At 35.4% G+C, this 25,801-nt stretch overlaps 2 protein-coding genes across 2 annotated transcripts in view; one reads left to right on the top strand and one right to left on the bottom strand.

Annotated features, from left to right (window-relative positions):
- The window catches only part of LOC138702314 (leukocyte elastase inhibitor-like), a 163,491-nt gene that overhangs the window by 49,131 nt on the left and 88,559 nt on the right, over positions 1-25,801 (bottom strand). The gene's annotated exons all lie outside the window — the stretch shown is intronic.
- The window catches only part of LOC138702275 (alpha-1-antitrypsin-like protein GS55-MS), a 29,897-nt gene continuing 29,666 nt past the window's right edge, over positions 25,571-25,801 (top strand). Inside the window, exon 1 of the mRNA XM_069829857.1 lies at positions 25,571-25,762. Coding sequence (XP_069685958.1) covers positions 25,571-25,762 — 192 coding nt within the window. The remainder of the gene's footprint in view (positions 25,763-25,801) is intronic.

The following is a 25,801-nucleotide window of genomic DNA, read 5'->3' as shown; positions in this document are numbered from 1 at the left end:
AGGCAGTACATCTCACTTGACCATATGCATCAGAGAAAGAACAATTCGTTTTATGCATCTGATATCTGATTATTAGTGTAATGTGTATCTATAGTCAGCGATGTATGCAATGGAGGGAGAAGGAACTAGCCACCCTACCCATTATCTCCTGGATTAGCTGCTTTATGAGCGATGCCTTATTGGTGTAACTTAAGAGATTCAAACTAGTCTCTGGACAGTTGACAAACAGCAATAGAAATACATACATACATACTGAATGTCCTGATCTCTCAGTTTATTTTCTTAATGACTTACTACGCAAAGAGTTGTCGAACATGGATGTGTTTTAAAGAATTTAATTATCAGAATTAGCGAAGTGTGAGATACTATATTTTCCTTCTACGACCGACAGCAATTTCCATTAAGAAAACAAATAAAGACGCAGCAACACCGAGCAACAAAAAATAGAAAGCTGACTGCAAATGATTTATGGTCAGTTTGATATATTCACCTGGAGGTAATTCCAAGTCCTTAGAGAGCGCCAAAACGGCAGAATATTTTATATCCGCAAACCACTTGTCAATAAACCCTCCTTCTATAGCATTTCTTATAACATTGTTAATTTGTTTAAGCTTCGGATATCCTTTCATTACAATCATGGTTAATAGTATAGTGCAAAAAATTTCGTCGACCATGCAAGCTAAAGGATTGTTGTTGGAATCCGTATGTTTAACAGATATCATATAGTCTGTCGGATTAGCAGCGTATAAAAAGGCCATATCACCATCAACAGCTACTCTCTTCAGGCATTCTTCAGGATCGTAGCAGAGTGTGCGCCTGGAATAACGACTTGTCTGCAGATACTTGAAGTGTGCCACAGTAGATGGATGAATACCATATGAGATACCCGACTTCAACATCTCTTCTTCAGAACTCAGCTGATGCTGAAGACCAGGATCCACTAAGAAACTGGTAAGATATGTCTGGTACACAGTGTTGACTGCGTAACAATACAAAACCCAACAGAGGAACACGGTTCTAATCGACAAGATGGAAGGCGGATCGTTAGAAGCGGATTCCTCAAGAATAATAGCCCAGAAGTTCAAGAGACATTTGACTACACCAGTGTATGCCTGATTCTGTAAATCCTTCGGTATGATCATGTAACTGATTTTGACGACAATTCGCATGAAAATAGCAGTGATGATGTAAGTTACAAGAAATGATAACCAAAAAGACAGTGTGAACACTCTGGTAATACTTGTCCATCGAGGGTACGGTTTGGCACAAGGTACGTACCACCTCAAAGAGTCTACCATATATGGTATAGTACACTCTATTTCATTAATTAAGTGACACTTGTACCACATTCCGTCCATTGCTATGTTAGATTCACCTCTCACTATTTCTCCAGGAAGACCTGTCCAAGAACCATCCGAAAGTTGCGTTCCCCAGAAACCGTTGTCAGGTGGAGGAGGTCTGTATGATTCTGTCGTATTCAAGACCTTCGACACTAGCTGGAGTACCGATACATCGGTTCCTCTCTCGTATGAAAGTGAGCCATCTTTTCCTTCCTTCACATCCATAACGAGAGGGGAATATTCGAAAGTCGACACTTTTAAGGGGCAACCGTGCATATCTTTAGGGATCTTGTGTGGGAACAGATCTGCATTATAAAGAAAATGTCCTTCTTCTCCGATAAGAATCCACTGTTCTACTAATATCGCTTCCATGATGTCACCACAACGTCCAGGTGGAGAGTAAGGGAAACAACTATACACGTCAACAACTTCCATTGCATTGTCAGTCTGAAACTTCAACTGAATGAGAATTATTGCGTTTACGATTTGCCACTTCCATAACTCGTTTAAAATGTCTTCCGCGACTTGTTTTGTAACATTTTGTTCGGTTAGGTGAGGAAGTATAACAATAAACTTCGCTCTTGGATTCCAGTCTTCCAACTTCTTCATTTCTCGAATCTGGTACGCAATAGCTTCAACAGTGTCACCAGCTGTATTTGTTTCCGATAATAATACATAGCCATCATATTTACTTTTTGTAACCAGATTTCCAGTACTCCGCAGGACTACAGAATATTTTTCTGTCGTGAAGAGGTCTTCCATCAAAAAATCCAAAGCTTCAGTTTGCCCTACATTTGCTGTTAATTCATTATATAACAGAGATCTAATTTCGTTATTGTAACGAGGTTCCTGTTTAGGTACCTCTGATACAAATAATTTACCTTGCTGCGTGAAACCTTTTTCCATAATGTCATGTAAACATTGCACTATGGGCGTATGAATTTGTGTACAGAGCAGTTCACTAAGTACACCAAACAATAAAAATGAAACTATGATCAGATACATTTTGTAAGTGTAATTAACGGATGTATCTCAAACTGTTTTGAAGTCTCACACACACTGACGACTCACTCTCTTAACACTTATAAAGCTGTCCCATACATTTACAAAGATTAATGTCACTTGTGCATGCGTAAGAAATTGACTCGTTGCATGTCACGCTAAACAAATAATGCAATGATTACCTGACAATCAAACGCGCACGAACTCCGAAGTTTAAACTTTGGAAGACCATGGACATGTATAATGACATTGACTTTATGCACGAGATCATTTTGAAAGTTACGATTTATTTCATGATATTCTTTATCGAAACTAATACAGAGGAGAAACGAATTTGTTTTATTTACGGAATATTTAATATTGTTTACTTACACGTTACAATGCACGCAATAAATTATACCCAATTAAGAAATTCGCTTAAACTGGGAAAAATGTGTGGAAACTTTCAGCCGTGCCGTTCCGATGGCAATCCAAGTTGTTTGGTGCCGAGTCCAAAAAAAAAAAAGTGTTTGTTGCTATGTCTACGTTAAAACTTGGTGTACCAGATGCTGTACTCACATTTAATGAAGGATACATTGCAAGAATACAGGTGTCGAAGGATCTAGGTATTCAAATAGGATATAAAACCTCGAAAAACATGGAGAACTTTGACACATTGCGAATACGGAAGGCAGAGATCGCAGTAACAAACACAACCAAAGAGGCAAGATCCAAGAGAAGGAGGGCAGAACTAGTTGCGCAGAATAGGAAAGAAGATGAGGATTACCATACAGGAGGGTTTTAACACTTTTTTTTTTGTAATAGAGTTTTAATGGAAAATTTTACTTTAAACGTGCTTTATATAAAACTATATTTTTGAACATAAATGACGCGTTTTCTCAGAAAATACCAGGTCTATCTGCATGAAATTTTTACCATACATTTTAGATGGTGTGGAATTCCTTTGATTGAGTTTGCTGTAAAAGTTTATTTTAAAAAATAAAATGTCTGATTTTTTTTTTAATTTTAGAGGTTGATAAAAGTCATATCTTTTTTCCATTAAATATTTTATCATCAAAATCAATCAGTGCACTCAGAAGGAATGTATAAACACTCTGTAAAATATCACATTTATATACCTAGTAGTCGACACCTGTGGAGTAACGGTCAGCGCGTCTGGCCGCGAAACCAGGTGGCCCGGGTTCGATTCCCGGTCGGGGAAAGTTACCTGGTTGAGGTTTTTTCCGGGGTTTTCCCTCAACCCAATTGAGCAAATGCTGGGTAACTTTCGGTGCTAGACCCCGGAGTCATTTCACCGGCATTATCACCTTCATCTCATTCAGACGCTAAATAACCGAAGATGTTGATAAATCGTCGTAAAATAACCTACTAAAAATATATATACCTAGTATGTTCTAAGATAATGGGTCATTAATATAGCTGTTTTAAAATTAATGAGATACAGCTTGACGACTTCCCTTAATGAATTAGGCTATCATAAAAATATAAATTTTTATTGGAGTACATTTTCGTAGGCTGACAAGAGCATGGAGTATTATTTGCTGATTTTGCATCAATTGAATGTTATGATGGTGCATTGTTGGCATAATATTATTTATTCGACTTGCGTGGAACTTCATTCAAATCTTGAGATTCAATGAGAACTTCATTGTTGTTAATAGCGCATTACCGAACCATAGAAGTAAGACTAGATTATACTGAAATACATTAATGCAGACAAATATAACATATTTTAAAACGTGTATGGACCAGTGGCGGCTCGTGAACTTGTGGATTGGTAGAGCTGCAGTAGATTTTGGTACATACAAATTTCACTTCTTGAGATCATTACTAATAAGTAAACTTCGTGGAATTGCCACGAGAATCGTAAGGTTTACTACGCACGCGGTATAGACTGTATGAGAAAGGAGCGTGCAACGGATGGAGTATGGCTCTGATGTAAACACTGAGCAGTATACTGCGGTTACAATAAAACCTGTATTCTGCATTCAAGAAATATAATGAATGATCATTGAAGTAGGAAATGTCTAAACATGTAAATACACAATTTCATAGTGAGATAGTCTTAAAATTTAATGTAAGATACTCACATCATCTTTGAATATGTGCATTGCAGTGAGGAGTTACGTACATTTTTAGCAACTGCAAAGTAACCTCCTCAGATGGTCACTTAAACAGTTTTTATTTTCGGAAAATGTACGTTCAACATCATACGGTGTAATACGTACATATTTGAAGGACAGGAAGTCACTACATTTTAGTACACCAACTTCAGATGTCTTGTCGTGACCTGATGGTACATCATTTATAATACGAAGTTGTGAATAGGCAGAATTTTTAGCAATAATGTTCCTCAGCTTACCCACTTCACGTTTTATGAAATCAGTGAATTGTTATTTTGGATAACGGTTTGTGATACTTTATCCACTATATTAAGGGCTTCTGAGAGTTGTAGTTTAGACGATTCTAACAGCATGATGCTTTTGGACACGATTTTAAAATTAGAATCAATGAACGGAATATCTTCTAATAGCTGTTCAGAAGGCAATGATTTTACAGTTGCAACAGCGGAACTGTCTGCTATCCAATGCATCAATTACCTCCATTATTTTTCCGTAATGTTCTGCATAAAAATTAACAGCATCCAACTACGTTTCCCAACGGGTCAAGACTGGTTGCGGGGTAAGGGTATTCCAGGGGCAATTGTTTGGAACAGCAACACTCTCATTGTAGTATGTTTGATTGAATTCTTGTCTGCACTGAACAAATGTTAAGCTTTGACAATTTCAACCACAGTAATGCAAAAACAAGTGCTTACAAAGGTATACATTAGTTGTAGCTGCTCTATCTATTTGGACCGGTCACAACTCTTAACATGAACTGCTTATACTACGAGACCGGGCGGTCGCTCACCTCTATACTACCGTACATCGGCAACCTGATTGCATGCTGCGTGTGGCAATTCAACTAAGTCTACTAATAAGTATAGGACAAAAATAAATGCACTAGATATCGAAAAACCAAAACTTTCTGACTTAGTTGGGAGATGTCTGTGGCATCATTTGCTAATCACTAAAAAAAACTAATACAATGAATTTCTGATCGGCAGATACTCGACTTGCAATCTACCAGTTCATTCTAAATTGTTTTAGAATTACCTTTAAATAGGGGCATGTTCAAAATGATTTTTGAGAGGCTCGTTTAGATTTATTTTATTGGGTTATTTTACGACGCTGTATCAACATCTAGGTTATTTAGCGTCTGAATGATATGAAGGTGACAATGTCTGTGAAATGAGTCCGGGGTGCAGCACCAAAAGTTACCCAGCATTTGCTCGTATTGGATTGAGGGAAAACCCCGGAAAAAATCTCAACCAGGTAACTTGCCCCAACCGGACATTCGAACCCGGGCCACCTGGTTTCGCAACCAGACGCGCTGACCGTTACTCCACAGGTGTGGACGGCTCGTTTAGATTACTCACGGACTGTAGCAACCCACGAAATACAGCAGAGTCCTTCCAATCGTTTTTTTCATCATGTCCCCTAAGGGGAAGTTCATATTGGCAACAAAATTTGATAAAATCAATATTTTTTTAAAATAATTTGACGATTTTTTCTCACGTCATGATTAAGGAGCGGATTTCTATGTAATTAAATATTATTTTTGCGTGTGATAAAACACAATTAACAAAGTTAAAAATTCCGAACATGATGTTTCAAGTTTAAAACCCGAATTTTATTTCACATAAAAACACATATTTTCACAAAAAAATTATGTAAATACATATTTTCAGGAAATCTATTATAAACACATAAATCTTGAGTTTTTTTACTTAAATAATTTTTTTACAAGAACTTTTAAACATTTTAAAACTAAATCAATTATGTCACTCAGAAGTACGTTATCTTTTTAAGAATTCTTGGTTGCTTCGAGTTTCTAAGCGCTGTGTGGTGTATCCGTGATCCATTTTTGTAATAGTATCGCCTCAAGTTCTGAGAACTGCTAGGCAGCATATCAGTGTTATTATTAGACAATAAATTAACGTGGACAAGGAGGAGAGATCTTGCAACACATAATTAGGAATGTTTATTGTTGCTGAAGATGATTTCATTCCACGCTTTGTTTGTGAAACACAACAGATAAAGAGCTCGGGTATGAATTTTAATTTAAACAAATCTCTCGCCTCTCGCTCATGTCCATGAAGTAAGTAGACCTATGTCTTGTTGTGATTCCCTGTTATCGGGCTTGGTCAATCGATATCCTTCAAGATATACTGAAAGATGGTTATTTAAAAAACGATATGGCTTTCCTATTAGCAAATTTAAGCTTTTTGTGTGACACCATAAAAAAATTCGAAACATCCAAAAACCTGTTGTCTGAAACAGGGAGGTGCGTGCCGTGGAAATTAAACTAGACTCGCTACCAGGTTCAGAAGCACAATTACTAAAGGACAAATTCCAGAATGTGTTTGGGAAAAACAGTGGATATAAAAAAATGTGTAAAGTTGCTCAAGTATTGGAGGATGTGCCTGTAGGTGAAATTGACGGTGTATGTGTCTGCGACATTCCTCTCTTTAAATATGCACGTCTGACGTCCTGTGATGCGGAAAGATCGTTTTCACAATATAAGTCGTTGTTCAGAGATAATCGGCATGCATTTGTGATGGAGAATTTGGAGATGACCTTTGTTGTTCACTGCAATTCTCGGCCAACTACTAGCACTCAAGTGTGGTTGGTGAGTACCTAGTAACATTTTTTTTTTTTTCCAAGCTAAGTAAGGTATTTTTGTCATATTTAAAACAAAAATTTTTTTGTTTTTAGCAAATATTTTTTTGTTTTTAGCAAATATTTTCGTACTTTTTAGCACATAAAAATAAATATATTTAAATTTTTTTAGCACATAAAAATCCGCTCCCTAGTCATGATTATGTTTGAGAATGTTTGTTCTGTTCGTTTCACTTAATTTCGCAGCAATATTAGTTTTGCCTAACCTAGCCAATGAAACAATATTTTTCACGTGAGATTGCGAAGATTTGTGCTTTTTAATTTGGAGAGTGCCCGCATATCGGATGGTTCCCTAATATCGGATAGTAGTGGTTCTCATCCAGTAATTGCTAGATTCTAATTGTGAGTGCAGTTACTGCTTCCCCTTGCTTGTCTACAAGGTCAGCGTGCGTTTCGTTGTAGTAGAAAGCGTGGTTGAGTGTCAAGCGGGTGTTTTGTGTGAGCCGAGGTGAACAATATTTTACAGAAGTCGCTGCATCACTTGTTTCAAGCCAAATGTAAGTAATTATTATGTTTGTATTGTACACAGCCATGAAGCTAATGCTTCACATATCCGCATTTATTACGATTCAGTGTTAAAATCGTGTTAGTTCGAAAATTATACCGGGTTATTCTTAATTATGCTTGGGTTCCTAAAACCGGATAGTCTGTGGGTTCCCAATATAGGATATCCGATATTAGGGTTACATCGAAGACAGATGTATTTGTCAAAAGAAAGCACCGGTAATGGAAAAAATGAGATACAGTATCCATAATGCTGGCAGTAGCTGCAATTAAAGAAAAAAGCATGGGCTACTTAAAAGCTTAAAAAAATATACAAAGTTCCGCGATCAACGCTCGAGGATTATGTGAAAAATAAAAAAAAGATGTCCAGGCACTAATAAATACGAAATCGGGAAGAATATGTGCTTTGGGGGAAGAGTTGAAGGAGCAATTAGTGGAATATTGCAGAATCATGGATATCATGGAGTAGATATTTCGGAATAAGATAGACTTATGTAAGGCAACTAGCATTTCATTTGGATGTAAGGAACAATATCGATCATTCATTTCCTTTGTCAAAAGGGGCGGCAGGAAAGAAATCGCTGCAAAATTTCTTAAAATGGCATCCTACACTTTCTCTGCGAACACCGGAGTCGGTTTCATTAGCAAGAGCCAAGGGGTTTTCGCGAGAAAATGTCGGTGGATTTTTTGATATCCTACAACCTAAGCTTGAAAAGGTAGGATTCAATCCTACGAAAGATATTCAACGTTGACGAAACGGGGAACGCAGTTGACCAAAGTCGACAACCAAAGGTTATTGGCGCTAAGGGAAAAAAACAAGTTGGAGCAGTTTCATCCCAGGAAAGAGGAGCTCTCATGACAGTCGTGACATGCATGAACGTTGCCGAATTATTTGTTCCACCTCTAATAGTTTTCCCTCGCAAAAACATGAAGGCTGAATGGTTGTCCTCCAGGAACTGTCGCAAGTTGTCGTCCACTTCAAGAATCCAGATACATATTTTCACTGACTGGTTCAAACATTTCGTTCACATTACGCAACCAATGCCAAAAAAAATCGTGTTGTTTTGATTCTGGATGAGCATGAGAAACATTGGTGTGATCCATTTGGCCAGAGAACACGGGGTTATCATCGTGTGCCTACCTCCGCACACAACCCATAAGTTACAGCCACTTGCCACAGCATTTATGGGTCCCTTCAAAGCCTACTACAACCAGGAAATCGAAACCTTGATGGAAAATCATCCATTTAGAGCTGTCACAGTTTACCAAGTAGGAGAACTGATGAAAAGAACTTATGCCAGATGTGCCACTCTCCAGGTTGTTGTGATTGTATTTGAAAAATGTGGCATCATTCCCTTTAACAGTAATATATTCAATGACCATGACAATACTCCTGTGAAAAACCAAAACAGATCTAATGATGATGAAAATCAACCTGAAGATAATGGGCCTGAACAACAAGTTTTACCTTTCCATTTGGGTCTGCCTTCAGTTATTCGAGCTTCTACTTCAACAGGGAGATCTAGAGGTAGTGCAGTTGTCATCACTGGCTCACCCTTTAAGAGAGATCTTGAAGAGAAACTTGAGAAAAATAGGCCTAGTCTGCAATGAAAGCTAGGTCTAATCTTGCAGAAATCAAGCTTCCAGGACAGTGGCATCAGGATCTTCAACATCTTCAGGATCATAAAACATATCATCTGCTCCCCTTCACAGCATGCAAAGAATATTGAGTCTAACACAAAAATATCTGAACTTGAAAGTCGTCACAGAAAAGGAAGAAGGAAGCCACGTTCTGATTCTTCCTCATCGTCTGAAAGTGTTAGAGATGTTCCTCTTATCTCCACTGATGATGAAGACAGTGCTGATGAAGAATGCGTGTATTGCAACCAATCCTATCGGCCGGACAAAAGGGGAGAACAGTGAATTCCGTTGCATAAAATGACTTCGATGGGCCATGAATTGTGTTCCGGAGTAGACAGTGGAGGATGGAAAACTTACGTGTGTGATGTTTGCAATTAAACTTTTCTCAATTTCGACATTATGCTGAGACATATTATTGACCACTGAGAGTGATAATGTATTTGTAAAGTGTTTACTAACTCTGTGAATATAATTAATAAATAGGTGTTCATTCTATACTTTTATGTGTAATATCCCTATCCGATATTAGGCACCCTCTCAGATAACTAACAAAATTATATTTTTTTAGTTTTATAGTGTTCTTTTTGAAATAAGCACACTTTCATTTAATACAATCATTAAATGTTTTAACAGGGGGTTTGAAGTATCCATACTATCACTTTCTCTCATAGTAGTCTCTAGGAAGGTTCTCCAAATTAAAATTTAAGAAAAGTATCCGATATTCGGGCACTCTCCCCTAAGGGCAAATGTCCTAAATCTGTCACACCACTCCTAGTTTATGTAGTATCACCACCGAAGAGGAGGCAACCACAAATGCTGTGTAAATTTCATTGTTATACTTCCTTACATATATGCACTATTTCGACTGGATGAAGGTTGAGTAAGATTTAAGTTGGGTAACGAACGACCCTTTAATTTCACTTCATTGCATCAATTTTCTCCGGAAGGGAAAGTTGAGAAAAATAAAATTAATATTCTGTAATTCACACACACTCATGCTTGCACATTTGCACTGATTAAGTTACGGTATTAAGACGTCACACCAAAGCAACACTCAGATATACTGATGGTCAACAATTTTCTAAAAGAAGTCTCTTTCGTATTTTACGTGCTATATCAAAAGGATTATACTCGTGCAATCATTTTGAGTTAAGGCAAATATTAGGTTCTGCTGGAGGCTAGATATATACGTAATAATAAGGCAAAAGAGAATATTAATTTCGTTATATTAACTCGATAAGATTCTACAACAATAAGTATGTGAAGAGAAAATAAAAATTTTGTCATTAGGTTTCAAGGGAATAGAGAATCCATTTGACGTAGCATTACAATAGCGGTGTGGGAGGGGAGGAAAGATCTTCCCTTGTCGCCTGGCTCTGCAAGCCACTGCAGCGAAATATGGGTTTTAAACAGCAGCAGTTTTCCTCTGCTTCCCTTCACCTCTCTACCCCCTGACCAAGCAAGAGACACTCTATGATCTGTCCCACCCTGCAGATCCCAGGACGACTTTGAATGCAATGTCAATTCCAGTACAGTCGACGCGCAAAAAGATTATGCATAAGATAATAGTACATATTCCCGGCCAAATGAAATATAAAGCAATTTACTAATAAAAGCTGTAACAATTCTTCTACAAATTAAAATAAATATTATTTTTATTTTCCTGTCAAAGCAGGGAGTGCTGCAGCTCCGCAGCTCTTATGGACGAGCCGCCCCTGGTATGGCCTTCCAATACACCGTGTACTTAAAAGAATAAGCAGTTTATAGTCGTTATAGCCTATTATCACTCAGATGAAGCGTACAAAATATTGGGAATAAATTTGAATAAGGAACAAAAAAAAAGTTTCCTTCCCAGGCAGGACTCGAACCGCGAAAGTCTTAGTTACCAGTCTATCGTGCTCTGGAGTGAACAAGGCTCTGAAATCAGCTACAAGGATCGGTCCGGTTTTTCTTGCCACTATTGTACCTTGTCTTCCATACATCAGTGCATTTCACTTTACAACTGGGATGTTACAGGCTTACTATTTGATGAAAGAGTAATGGTACGGAGAAAAATTCTCTCCGGCGCCGGGATTTGAACCCGGGTTTTCAGCTCTACGTGCTGATGCTTTATCCACTAAGCCACACCGGATACAACTCCGACGCCGGTTAGAATCGTCTCAGATTAAGCTCCAACTCTTGGGTTCCCCCTAGTGGCCGCCCTCTGCACTACGTCATACATGTCTATGAACGCAGGACCGAAGTCCACACATGTGCTGAGGTGCACTCGATATGAGTGACTAGTTGGCCGGGATCCGACGGAATAAGCGCCGTCTTAAATCACGAAGTGATTTACGCATATCATATATATGGAAATATCATATGTACTTCGGTACATTAAAATAATATATATTTACTATTTTGAGCTTACCAAAATTTACATGTGATATACTTAAATCCTTTAAAATTCCCTTTTATGAGGTTCAGAAGATTGTGATGGAAATTCTGAAGGCCTCTCTTCAAATTCTACACTATCATTTATATGTCAACACATAATTATTCTACTCGCTTCATTTTCCTTTACTTTTTACGTTTTTTAATTCCGGATCCCAGTGGTCAACCTCACTTGAGGACGGATGATTTTAAATGAATCTTAGCAGCAAAAAATAAATCATGATGTTGGCATGTGTATTCACATTTTCATAGATTAGTCAATGTTCGAGAATATATCGATATTTAATTGATTTCATTATCGAAGTACGGTTGCTACAGAAATACTGAAAACAAGTGAAAGACTATTTCATGTTGGGAATAAAACAGAATATAAAATCAATTAAAGTTTTCCCAATCTATTTCTATGTAGTGCAGTTAAAATCCTATTGAAATATGCATGGTAAGTGTCATTAGAATATTTTGTAAATGGTGACAAGCTATTATTTTTATAAACAAGTGCGGTAAGTTATTTTAAACTTATAGTCAGTGTCACATATATGGAAAATTGTTTCTCATATAGTGTAATTTGATTGATAATATGAATTGAATGCTAAACAACCAGAACAAATCAATGAATAATATAATTCAACATTTTAAGAGATATTTAAAACATTATGGATGGAGTAACAAATATAAATGACACTCGGGAGGAAATTAAACGCAGAATAAATATGGGAAATGCCTGTTATTATTCCGTTGAGAAGCTCTTATCATCCAGTCTGCTGTCCAAAAATCTGAAAGTTAGAATTTATAAAACAGTTATATTACCGGTTCTTCTGTATGGTTGTGAAACTTGGACTCTCACTCTGAGAGAGGAACAGAGATTGAGGGTTTTTGAGAATAAGGTGCTTAGGAAAATATTTGGGGCTAAGCGGGATGAAGTTACAGGAGAATTGAGAAAGTTACACAACACAGAACTGCACGCATTGTATTCTTCACCTGACATAATTAGGAACGTTAAATCCAGACGTTTGAGATGGGCAGGGCATGTAGCTCGTATGGGCGAATCCAGAAATGCATATAGAGTGTTAGTTGGGAGACCGGAGGGAAAAAGACCTTTAGGGAGGCCGAGACGTAGATGGGAAGATAATATTAAAATGGATTTGAGGGAGGTGGGGTATGATGATAGAGACTGGATTAATCTTGCACAGGATAGGGACCGCTGGCGGGCTTATGTGAGGGCGGCAATGAACCTTCGGGTTCCTTAAAAGCCATTTGTAAGTAAGTAAGTAAGTATGGATGGAGTCATTTTGAACATTTGAAAATAAAGAAAGGTTTCTTTCCAAGCTTTTTCCCGTAATTGTAATACCATTATAATTTTACTTCTTGAATTCTTGTTTAATATTGAAGCAGGTTGTAATATAAATAATTTTAGTCGTGTAAACACGATGTCTTCAATTCTTGAATATTGCTTAAGAAACATCATAATAATTGCAGATTGTGCCTCTTCATCTACGTACAGTCAAATTGGACCACCACCACCTATAACTCCCTTCAGTAAGGAGATGATGACCGCTGTCAATTCCTTCTCGTTGGGATTTCTGCAAGTATTTTCAAACGAAAAATAGCAACTACACGTTTATATATTTATGTTTAAGTTATGTCGAGACATTATTTCAGCAGCTGTTGATAATTAGACAACGAAATATAACTAGACCTTTTGGCATGCCTATGGCTAGTTATACATTGTAATTCTTCGCTAGAGGCCCCAAACTTTTGTCTATAAACCTGCCATTGACTAAAAGTTTGTCTCGAAATTTTGTAGGCACATACTAAAACAGGATGTAACCCCTCGCAATAGGTTTGGACTCTTCCAGTGACCTTGATTGATTTTTGTTCCGCTGCAATGTATCTCTATAGTGTTGGCTCGAATGTCTAGGTCTAGGGATTAACAATGTACACAATCGAAATGTGTGTGTTCCTCGTTCCTAAATACTGGCAAACGGTTTCATTTAAAACATGTCAAAGGGAATTTCAGATTAAATTTCGTGTGAGACAAAATTTGGAGACAAACTTTACGTACATTTTATAGAAAAAATTTGGGTCCCCCCGAGGGAATCTTTATACAGGGACATCATTTTATTTTTACTTCAATTTTTATTGTACCTGAGTTTTTGAATGTACTTCACTCCCACCCCTTCTACTAAGGAAGTTCCAACTCCACACAGAACCAAGACCGCAGATAGTAAGCAGTACTGAGTTACTGAGTATAGTAAGTTCCAGAAATATGTTCGCGTTTTCCAGTGACGAAAGAGCTTTCAATATTGAATCATATTTTCGCACAGGTACTGTCCGTTTGCCTACGTCGCATCCCGATTTCCCCCACCTGCTTCTGCTCGCCCCTCTGTAATAGCTGGGATGTCTTAGCTCTTTTCTGAAAACATTAATTTCTCTTAGGAATTGGAAGTTTACGTAATATTATACAGCTGTTTAATTTAACTTAAATAAAAGGGCCTCGTTAAGCAATTAACTGTCACGTTATTTCCTCCCTTTCTACAATCCTGCGGCATAACCACTTGGACGGACAGTAGATAGCATGTCTGAGTAATTTTATATTTTCGGGTCGGGCAGAAGTGAAGATTGAATTTACAGTACGTAGAGTAGGTACAGAATTATTTCAACATGAGTTACTAGTACGAAGGACGAAACTGGCAATTGGAATTAGATGCAATAGTCTATAGTGCGATAATATGCACAAAAGAACTGAAGCCTGTATCGAAATGAACGGCCACCATTTTCAAAATTGCGTTTAAATGTTCATATTATGATTATTTTTCAATTTAACTTCTTTCTCTATATTGTACGCTAATGTGCTGTAGACAGTATAATATACACTGCATAATGAATACGTTCGCATGGATAACTCACTTCGTGAGTAAAAACACTTATTCTTAATACAGTAATGTACTTTGATTAAAGAAAAACCTAATGAAAATTATCAAACTCAAAATCGCGATATTTCCTAGTTTACGTAAATGGATGAACTACTTTTATTCCTTCCTATACCTAGTAGAGTGATTTGTGTTTTACGCCAGTATCATCGAACTCCAGTCTTGGAGAGGGGAGCAAGCGGTGTTTCCGGTTCTCTAAAGTTATAGACAGGTTTATATTAAAAATGTTAGTAAAAATAAAATGATGTCCCTGTATTATTTCGTTAACATATAAGGAAAGACAGGCGATTTAAATATATCCGTGTGTTTACAATGAACTCTAAAATTGCTTACTACCTATTTACAGAAAATTTTGAGGAGGGTGGTCCCTATAATACATCTATTCCAATTTTTCTTTAACTGAAATGAGGGTATAGATCTAAATAGTTTTGAGTGGAGCACTTTATTAGACAAGCAAAACAATCCGCCATTTTGAATCCCATAGTAAAGAATACTTAAAAATTTTAACATGATTTCGTGTAAAAGGACAGGATTATGTGTGAATGTTTGAGGTTGGGAGACAGTAAGCTTACAGTAAAGTTGGCCGTCAAATAAGCAAATACAATGGTAAAGTAAATCCAAGTGAATGAATTAAAGTTTGAAAGCGTATTAAACCTATATATATATATATATATATATATATATATATATATATATATATATATATAATTTGAACTGGTAATGGAAATTACGGAAAAACGGCTGAACGGATTTTAATAAATGGCCCCTCATTTTGAAGCTTGGAACCCAAAATTTTTCGGAAAAGTAGTAGTTTTCAGGGAAATGCAATTTTCCTATTTTCCAAAATCCATCTGTTGTCAGTTTTGAGAAAACATTTTATTGAACCACTGCCGACTTGATTGAATTTAAGAACAAAACACACACTACAATAAACAATAGGCTATTACACGAAGGCCATGACCTGCAGGATTGCCGACATATTTAGAGCTCAATTCGATTTGTTATTAAAAACTGATTCTGCAGTGTGTAATTTTCTGAGTACAGCTGTGTATTGGATATTCAAATCTACGAAACTTGAGGTGGTTTGATGACATTGTTACCATTATAAATTGAATATTATTATAGTTAATATCATGATGCGTCTATTTTTCATTAATTGTACATAATATTGATGCTATATTGATGACATGAAAGTGAACCGTTTTGAGGTTATGTAAGTAAATGTAGAGAATGTCTTAATTTAGATCTTCATTTCTATAATTTACGGAGTGGCTGCTATATATAACTACAAAACTTAAGTAAGATAATAATATTGTTATTAAAAATCAAATATTTTTATACTTATTAGCCCAGTGGGGTTGGGTCTTTTTCATATACTTAATGGCGGTGTAGTGTAGATATTGATATGTGTCATGTCTTCAGTAATGGCTCGAGAGAGCGCAAAAATTACAGTTCCTAAGGAAAATATATAAAAAGGTATTACTTACTGATAAAATAAGAGGTCTAGAAAATTTTGTAGCCTCCAGATCATTTTAGCAGGATCTCTTAGTAGGATAAAATGATTTTACGCTCTACATTTCAAGTTCTACATGCAGCAGCTATACGAAAATGCTATTGTTCGAAAGCTTAGCAAACCTGACATTTTTTTAACTTTTGCCTACAATCCACAATGACCTGAAATAGCTACTGCTATCGTCCTGACATTGATACTTGCGTTTTCGCGTTGAAACTAAAAAAAGTGGAGTTGGATAGGTTCAAGAAAAAGTATTTGGCCTAAAAAAAAAACATTCAGAGGGAGTATGTTTCATTATTATGGAAGCAAATAACTATCAAAAAGACAAGTATTCTTCATTGAAAATAAATCTGAAAAATTTTTATTTGAACGTCTGACGAACTTAGTTTGCAGCAGCACTTGCTGCACAAGCCACTAGCATAAATTATAATACCGGCAAATTATGTGAATTAATTTAAGTGAAAATTAATGAAGTAATTAATTTATAAATATGAAATATAAAGCAAAGTAAACTCTATGTTAGATGAAAATTAATTAATTCAGTAACTAATCCAAAAATATAAAGTAAAGTAGCCCCCATTATTAATAACGTGATACCGGTATTACAATACAAGTATGCAGCTGCACACTTTCCTTTTACTCTTGACGCGACCGCGACAATGCTATAAGAAAGCAATATCCGACTTCCACAAGGGGTTCAAGAGCAAACTTCAGGAAAAATTTACCAACAAGTGTTTTAAAAACGAATTTCACTGTAAAATGAAGTGTGAAGAAAAGGAAAGAAAAAAGGAAGAGAGAGAAAATGCCGCCCTCTCGAAATTGCCGCCCTAGGCAATAGGTCTAAATCCGGCACTGGCTGTTAGGGTCATCTTAGTGTGCAAGTAATTACACTAGGCCTTAATAATTTAACTTTTATGTTGATGTAAATGAATTTTAATTTACGATGAAAGGGTAATGGAACGGAGAAAAATCTCTCCGGCGCCGGGATTTTAACCCGGGTTTTCAGCTCTACGTGCTGACGCTTTATCCACTAAGCCACACCGGATTCCACCCTGGCGTCGGAAGAATCGTCTCAGTTTTAAGTTCCAACTCTTGGGTTCCCTCTAGTGGCCGCCCTCTGCACTACGTCAGCACGTAGAGCTGAAAACCCGGGTTCAAATCCCGGCGCCGGAGAGAATTTTTCTCCGTTCCATTACTCTTTCATCGTATGATTACGCAGAATATCTGCATGGAAATATCATATGTACTTCGGTACATTATAATAATATATATTATATGTGTATATCACTTCGTGATTTAAGACGGCGCTTATTCCGTCAGATCCCGGCCAACTAGTCACTCATTACGAGTGCACCTCAGCACATGTGTGGACTTCGGTCCTAGGTTCATAGATATCTATGACGTAGTGCAGAGGGCGGCCACTAGAGGGAACCCAAGAGTTGGAACTTAAAACAGACGATTCTTCCGACGCCGGGGTGGAATCCGGTGTGGCTTAGTGGATAAAGCGTCAGCACGTAGAGCTGAAAACCCGGGTTCAAATCCCGGCGCCGGAGAGAATTTTTCTCCGTTCCATTACTCTTTCATCGTATGATGACGCAGAATATCTGCATGGAAATATCATATGTACTTCGGTACATTATAATGAATTTTAATTTGAATAGGAAGAATATAAATGTATAATTAATGAAAGACGTCAGTGTTAATATTACGTTACAAATATCACTGAAAAGAGGACTGTCATCATCTTACAAATAATTTGATCTACTACGTTTTAAAATGTTATTATGTCATAACAACGCAGCATTTCAATCGCATTAAAGAAATAGCAGTGTTATTCTGAAATTAGTGTTTGTCACTTTTTTAGTTACAAGCAAACAGGATTTATGTAATACAACTCAATTTTTCTCAAATATCGTAAACTTATACCTAATTTTCCAAAGTTGATGACTATCTTAGACTAGATAGTTGGTAACACTGGTTGTGAATTATTTACATTTACAAGCTGTTTTTTTAGGGATGGAAGATTATTCGAAAATAACCGGTTAACGATTAACTGGTTATTTAAAAATTAAATTAACCTAAAGGCAGTTAACGGGTCAGAAATAACCGGTTATTATTTTTTTAACAGTCTAAAGTCAGCAAATTAGTCAAGAAAACAAAATGAGAGGTTACTTGCAATAGAAATCAAAGAACAATCTGCAATCGACTGTAAACGGACGAGAAGATAGTTATAAGGACGTCATTAGATGCTGAAGAACATCAATGACGTTCCTAAACAAAATATACAAAATAGTAAAAGGTTATCAAATTGCATTTGGGTAATTACTTCATTCACGTTTGAGATTATAGGTAAGATAAATGAAAAATAACACAAATTGCTTAATTTTTGCAATAATAATCTTGATTGTGATACATTTCGACGAGAAATATATTCTCTTATCTATGCTAATAATAAATCTGTAGCCGAAATTTTTCTGGTAATTTTCGCTTTTCCAAAAATAATTGGTCCTAACATGTATAATTAACCATCCTGAAACCGAAAATCGCTTTTTTGAAATTTTTGTTTGTATGTCTGTCTGTATATCTATTTATCTGGATGTTTGTTACCTAATGGCTGAACAGATTTATATGAAAATTGGAATATAAATTAAGTTCGTTGTAACTTAGATTTTAGGCTATATGACATTCAAAATACTTTATTTAAAAGGGGGGTTATAAGTGGGCTTGAATTAAGTAAATCGAAATATCTCCCTTATTATTAATTTTCATGAAAAATGTTATATAACAAAAGTTTCTTTGAAAATGATTTCCGATAAGTTTTATTCCTTGAAAAAGTTTGATAGGACTGATATTTAATGAGATAAATTAGTTTTAAAATTAAGATAACGCCATCTAAGTCGCTGTAATGAAATAAAAAAATGACTTCGTCTATAAGGGGCCTTGGACAACAACAATCGAAAGCTATTAAACATAGCCTACAGAGAGTGTTTCTGTGTTTGTATGAAGTAATATCGAAAGCTAAATTAACCCATTTGTACAATTAATTATTATTTCACCATTGGAAAGTGTAGTTTCTCTAGATGGACATAATGCTATAATGTTATTACAGTAACTTCTGAGTGAATCCAGGACAGGTAAGATTAAAATAGCTTCTTATGCATAGAAAACTTGATAGGCTATTCTGTATATTCATTTCCTGTACTGTATTTCTTAAAATAATGTTTATGAACACATACATTTTCATCTCAGAGAATTAACGATTGGTGTTAACATATTATTCATCCTGCGACCGAAAATCGCTTTTTTGAAATTTTTGATTGTATGTCTCTCTGTCTGTCTGTCTGGATGTTTGTTACCTTTTCACGCGATAATGGCTGAACGGATTTCGATGAAAATTGGAATATAAATTAAGTTCGTTGTAAGTTAGATTTTAGGCTATATGTCATTAAAAATACTTTATTTAAAAGGGAGGTTATAAGGGGGCCTGAATTAAATGAACCAAAATATCTCGCTTATTATTGATTATTGTGAAAAATGTTACATAACAAAAGTTTCTTTGAAAATGATTTCCGATACGTTTCATTCCAAGCAAAATTTTGATGGCACCAAATTGCACCAAAAACGGATGTTTTCTGAACCAAATGATCATATTTTAATTATTTGCATGTAATAACAATTAATAAACATGTTAAAGGAATTATCATTGCACTAAATGAGTGGTCTCTGGACCAAAATGATCGCATTTTAATTATTTAAATACAATTTAAATTAAGTGACATATTAAACGATTTATCCTTCTATCAAACACGAATGTTCCCTGGACCAGATGTCCTATTTTAATTATGTAATTACTTTATATTTATTTCTAACGGGTGCAGCGGAGCACACGGGCACAGCTAGTAACCAATAAATATTGAAGTAAAAGTTTCTCGCTATATGGACAGAACACATTTACAACAATGCCAATTTCTGAAGTCCACCTGTGAAAATGATCACTATTGGGAAGTTAGAGACCTGCTGGGGCAATGATATAAAATATCAATGACCTAAGCCATTAAAAAGAAAAGTTTCTCGCCGTTTGAAATGGTCCAATACCCGCAGATATATATCAGGCCTATAAGCCAATCAAATAAAGTCTGCGATTAAGATTGACACATAGGCCTATTATTGATATTGATTCGAAGTAAAATTTCATTTTGCCATCCATGGACAGATGAACTAAGTAAAGTAGTAATCCATACCCCATCTAGGAATGGCCAACGAGACAATTTGTATATGGGGTTGATTACGTAGAGCGCAAAATAATAAAAAGAAACGAGGTTCGACTGATATTAAATCTATACTAATAATAAATCTGTAGCCAAACTTTTTCTGGTAATTTTCGATTTTCCAAAAATTATTGGTGTTAACATGTATAATTAAGCATCCTGAAACCGAAAATCGCTTTTTTGAAATTTTTGTTTGTATGTCTGTCTGTCTATCTATCTGGATGTTTGTTACCTTTTCACGCGATAATGGCTGAACAGATTTATATGAAAATTGGAATATAAATTAAGTTCGTTGTAACTTAGATTTTAGGCTATATGGCATTCAAAATACTTTATTTAAAAGGGGGGTTATAAGGGGGCCTGAATTAAATAAATCGAAATATCTCGCTTATTATTGATTTTTGTGAAAAATATTACATATCAAAAGTTTCTTTAAAAATGATTTCCGATAAGTTTTATTCTTTACAAAATTTTGACAGGACTGATATTTAATGAGATAAATGAGTTTTAAAATTAAAATAACGCCATCTATGACGGTGCAATGAATTAAGAACAAATGACTTCGTCTATAAGGGGCCTTGGACATCAACAATCGAAAGCTATTAAACATAGCCTACAGAGAATGTTTCTGTGCTTGTATGAAGTAATATCAGAAGCTAAATTAATCGATTTGTATAATTAATTATTATTTCACCATTGGAAAGTGTAGTTTCTCTAGATGGACATAATGCTATAATGTTATTACAGTAACGTCTGAGTAAATTCAGGACAGGTAAGATTAAAATAGCTTCTTATGCACAGAAAATTTGATAGGCTATTTTGTACATTCGTTTTCTGTATTTCTTAAAATAATATTTATGTACACTCATTTTAATCTCAGAGAATTAAAGAACAACGAGAGTGTATTGATTTAGTATGCAGTAATATTATGTTAGCTTAGCAATCCATTATTTTATAATTCAAGTTTTAACTATGCTCAATTGAATCGTGTTAAAATACATAAAATATATATGCAATAAATGCAATGCAAAAAAAATTGGGTAATGAGCGAAGCAGATTATCTTGCGCTGTTGTAAAAGTTGTTCCCTGGATCAAACGTCCTATTTTAATTATGTAATTATACTTTATATTTATTTCTAACAGGTGCAGCGGAGCGCACGGGTACGGCTAGTTTTAAATAAATTAAAATACATTTGATTCGGTGTATATTTATACCGGTCGTTCGGTTATTCAGGAATATAACCGGTTATCAGGTTAAACCGGCGAACAAAAATAACCGTCAATTAACCGGCTAACCGCATGAAAATAACATGTTATTTTTGCACATCCCTAGTGTATTTACGACTTATATTCTAGAAGAGTACGGGTATGTCTCCAAAACCAATTTCTGACTGCAGTCATTCTAACATCTATATAATCTTAGTGTCTTTATTGGCGGGCCCAGCACGCCATAGCGGCGGCAATTGTGTAGTGCCGTGGCGACTCAGCGAATCAAATTTAGTAATACCACAGTTTAGTATATACAGTTGCGAAGCTTAATACTTACTAAATATGCAAACATAGACAGTTGAAATATGCATCCATAGATAGTTGCTAGCCACCAGGATCGCTACTGTTGCCTCATCACAGACTCTTTCCCTAGTAGACGATAAAATGTATTGTACTTTTGATATCGTGTTCTTTTGAAAAATTAACACCTTCCTTCCACTATTGAAATACGAAATACATAAGGTTTATATATTATATTATATTTTATAAACTCACCTTCCTGGATCTTTCGGAAGGATAAATCTGACCTCTTTTTCTTAGAATTTATAGTGCAACAAACGTCTCCTTGTCCCATATCATTACTCAAATTATTGTATTTTAGCCATTTGCAGTTATTACAACCGATAACGAACATTTCACAGTTTACACAACTTTTCACAACAATGCGAAATGCCTTTTCGATCTAGACCAGGCCGTAATATATATTCGGGTTTTCTGTTTCAGTGTATGGAGCTCAGTGAATGATAATATCATAACTTTATTGCGTATCATAGCTAAGATTTATTTAGTGTAATGTGTCCATAAGTTCCCTTTACTTCTTGTTGCATAATATGTTGCAGAAATAATTGTAAAACTGTGTTATTTTAATGTGAAGAGAATTTTACATGATAACATAATCTTTTCGCATCAACATTTTAAGTTTAGAATGGAAGCTATTTTGAGGTTTAATAAAAAATAATTTATATTGTGATTTTAATATAACACATGTACCTTCCTTGATAAAGACAGAAAATTTATCATACCACTCCTATGAAATTAGTGTACGTACGATTGTTACATCGTCTCTTAGGTAGTAGATAAATACAATAATTCAATACTCAATCGTAGTATTGAAATACAGACAAATTGAATGTGCGGAGTAACATACATGACATGCTTAATTATAATGTATAATTGAGAATTTATGAATATAAGATATAGTAAACATAACCTATAATATTTCCATATGAATGGCAGGGCATTGGAGACCACTAAAATTAGACAGAAAGGGGCTACTGGGACAGTAAATATAACCTATAATTTCAACATATCTAAATATTCGTGCGGTGCAAGTGAAAATGATTGAATCGTGCATAAATGAATGTACAATAATTTCGCAATATTTAATCGAAATAAAGGCATGTAGGTCTATTACACATACTAACAACGTAATTTTCACACCAAAAATAATATTACACCTTAACTCGCAAGGAATTATGTCTGAAGTGTCTCCTAATCATTGTTTTAAATTTTATTAATGCAATTACACTACATTTTAGAGAAATACATGTTACTTTTTATGCATTCCAATTAATTTATATGGTTGAAACGCCGCCCTTCGTGATCGGGTTAAGCGAGTCACATGGTCTGCCTTACGGCCTGTATTTAAATTTATGGTTTATGGTTTATGGTTTATTATATATAACAGATCACAGACACATTACGTACAACAATTTTACACAAAGCTATATTATTATTTAAATACAATTTCTACATTTTACCTATTAACATAATTTGTTTTATCTTGCACTAGCTTTCAGTTATTGTGCAAGACTCAACTCATTCTAGAATATTGGTACCATCAATACTGGTTTACCTTCCTAAGATGTACTTCCCCCTTCATTCTGCAATGTGCAGCTAGCGTATCTAAATCATCTCTAATTCTAGTTTCTTCCATACCTCTTTCCTTACAAAAATATTTATACAGTTCATTCAAGCTCTCTCTCTCGTAGGTAAGCCTTCATTCCTTAATTTTATTTCATAATATTCTTTTGACGTACCTTCAAAACTATTAAATTTAGAAATAAAAAAGATAGCCAAATAATTTCTAACTAAGTCAAATATGTTATTATCTGTGAGTCTAGACAAAGCGTACCTTCCAAAATTGAATTTATTAGTCAGCTCAGTAACTGTACTTTCCCTTAATGCTTCCTTCCTTCTATTTTTTAATTTTGCAATCTTCTCCGGTATTTTATTTTTCGTGTATTTGTTTATTATTAAGGGATGTTGACTTTCCTCGCATTTCTCCATACATCTACATTTGTTACTTTCTTCCATGCATAATTTTACGTCTATAACAAGAAAGAGAAAGAACAATATATACACATACACATACATATACATATACACTACAATTATTTCACTATTTATTTATATATTTCTTAATTACTTTCGTTCACATCTATTTCCTTTATTCTATCCATTCTAATTTTTTTCAACAGTAATCTCACTAGACGTTTTGATTTATCTAGAGAAAATCAAAACTCGAGTGGGATTTAATTCACTATTACACGATTAGAAGAAAGTATATAAAGATTAGAAGTAACGAAGTACTCCAATACAATAAAATATTAATTGACTTACGAAAATACAACTGTCTTCAAATGTATTATTGTACCATCTCAACATTATAAATATTACGCTAGATCCATGCTAGATGGCAGTAGTGTCTTTATACAGACAATGTAATGATTACTATTCAATAAATCTTAATATTAAACAATCTCTGATACGTGACTATCCATAATATCATATAGCAGAAGTTCCTTTTATCCTCTCAGAGCAGAAGCTATAACATAACCTAACTAATATACACAAGTGTTAGAAAAGTTTTAATTAACGACGATGACATAAAAAATAAACATGAATAATTTTAAAAGGAATAATTATTGAATGTACAATTTTCAAATTTGAATGTGGTTGGTGGTTCAATTGATGTTATATTGGACGTGTGCGTAATAGAAGTGGAACTCGTTGATTTAGCCTTACATGGTGTATTCAACTTATTCAGAATTTCCGAATGAATAATTTTAAAAGGAATAATTATTGAATGTACAATTTTCAAATTTGAATGTGGTTGGTGGTTCAACTGATGTTATATTGGACGTGTGCGTAATAGAAGTGGAACTCGTTGATTTAGACCTACATGGTGTATTCAACTTATTCAGGATTTCCGAATGGTGCTCTTCATTTATTTGTAAATCGGATTTCAGAAGATGCATAGGCATGATCAGTGATTTTTATTAATTCTTGTTCTTGAATGCCAATGCGAGTCATATTTGAAATTGCTGTGCATCGACTGGAGTGGTTTGTAATTTTATATATATTTTTGACGTCCAGACCAGCGCAGTTTCAAATGTTGGCAAACAAAGAAACAAATGCTAGGGACGCGATAAAATTAAACAAATGCTAGGAACGCGATAAAATTGTGCGATAAGCAGCCATGATTGGTTGAAATACGTCCTTTCGTACCGTTTTATTGGTCAAAAGTAGTATGACGTAGTAAGAGTGTAATAGTCACCAAAAAAAGATATAAACCTAATACGGCCTGTATTAGATCACGATGCCAGTGACACAGTCTATTGTTCCTTGTACACACAGCGCTCCAAGCGGCTAGCAACTATCGCGAGAAATGCAAAAAATCACCCCAAGCTTCGCGGCTGTATATACTAGACTGTGATAATACAGGGAGTTTCGTTAGGAACGCGACTGGACCACGCAGCTCTCACAGTCTTTGCATGCCACAGCACGGCTCCCTTTCATTGGTAACTGGAGTTCAGTCGCGTTCCTGACGGAAGACTGTGTATGTGTGTAGAATTATGTCGACCTGATTGTGTACTAATGCAACATGTCTGTTTCCCAGACTCTTCTTCAGAGCGAGCCAGGAAACGTAATTGTCTCCCCAATCAGTGTGTACTGCATATTGGCGCAGACACAGCAGGGCGCGCGGGGGCAAATTCAGACACTTCTGCGCACAACTCTACGCGCAGACGCAGAGAAGACGCGTAATGAATGCCAAAACTTCATCCACAGCATCATTGTGAGTGAATCATTTACGGGGGGGGGGGTAGTATAATTT

Source organism: Periplaneta americana, chromosome 6, assembly GCF_040183065.1.
Source record: "Periplaneta americana isolate PAMFEO1 chromosome 6, P.americana_PAMFEO1_priV1, whole genome shotgun sequence".
Classification (NCBI taxonomy): Eukaryota; Metazoa; Arthropoda; class Insecta; order Blattodea; family Blattidae; genus Periplaneta; species Periplaneta americana.
This window is presented reverse-complemented; position numbering and strand designations above follow the sequence as displayed.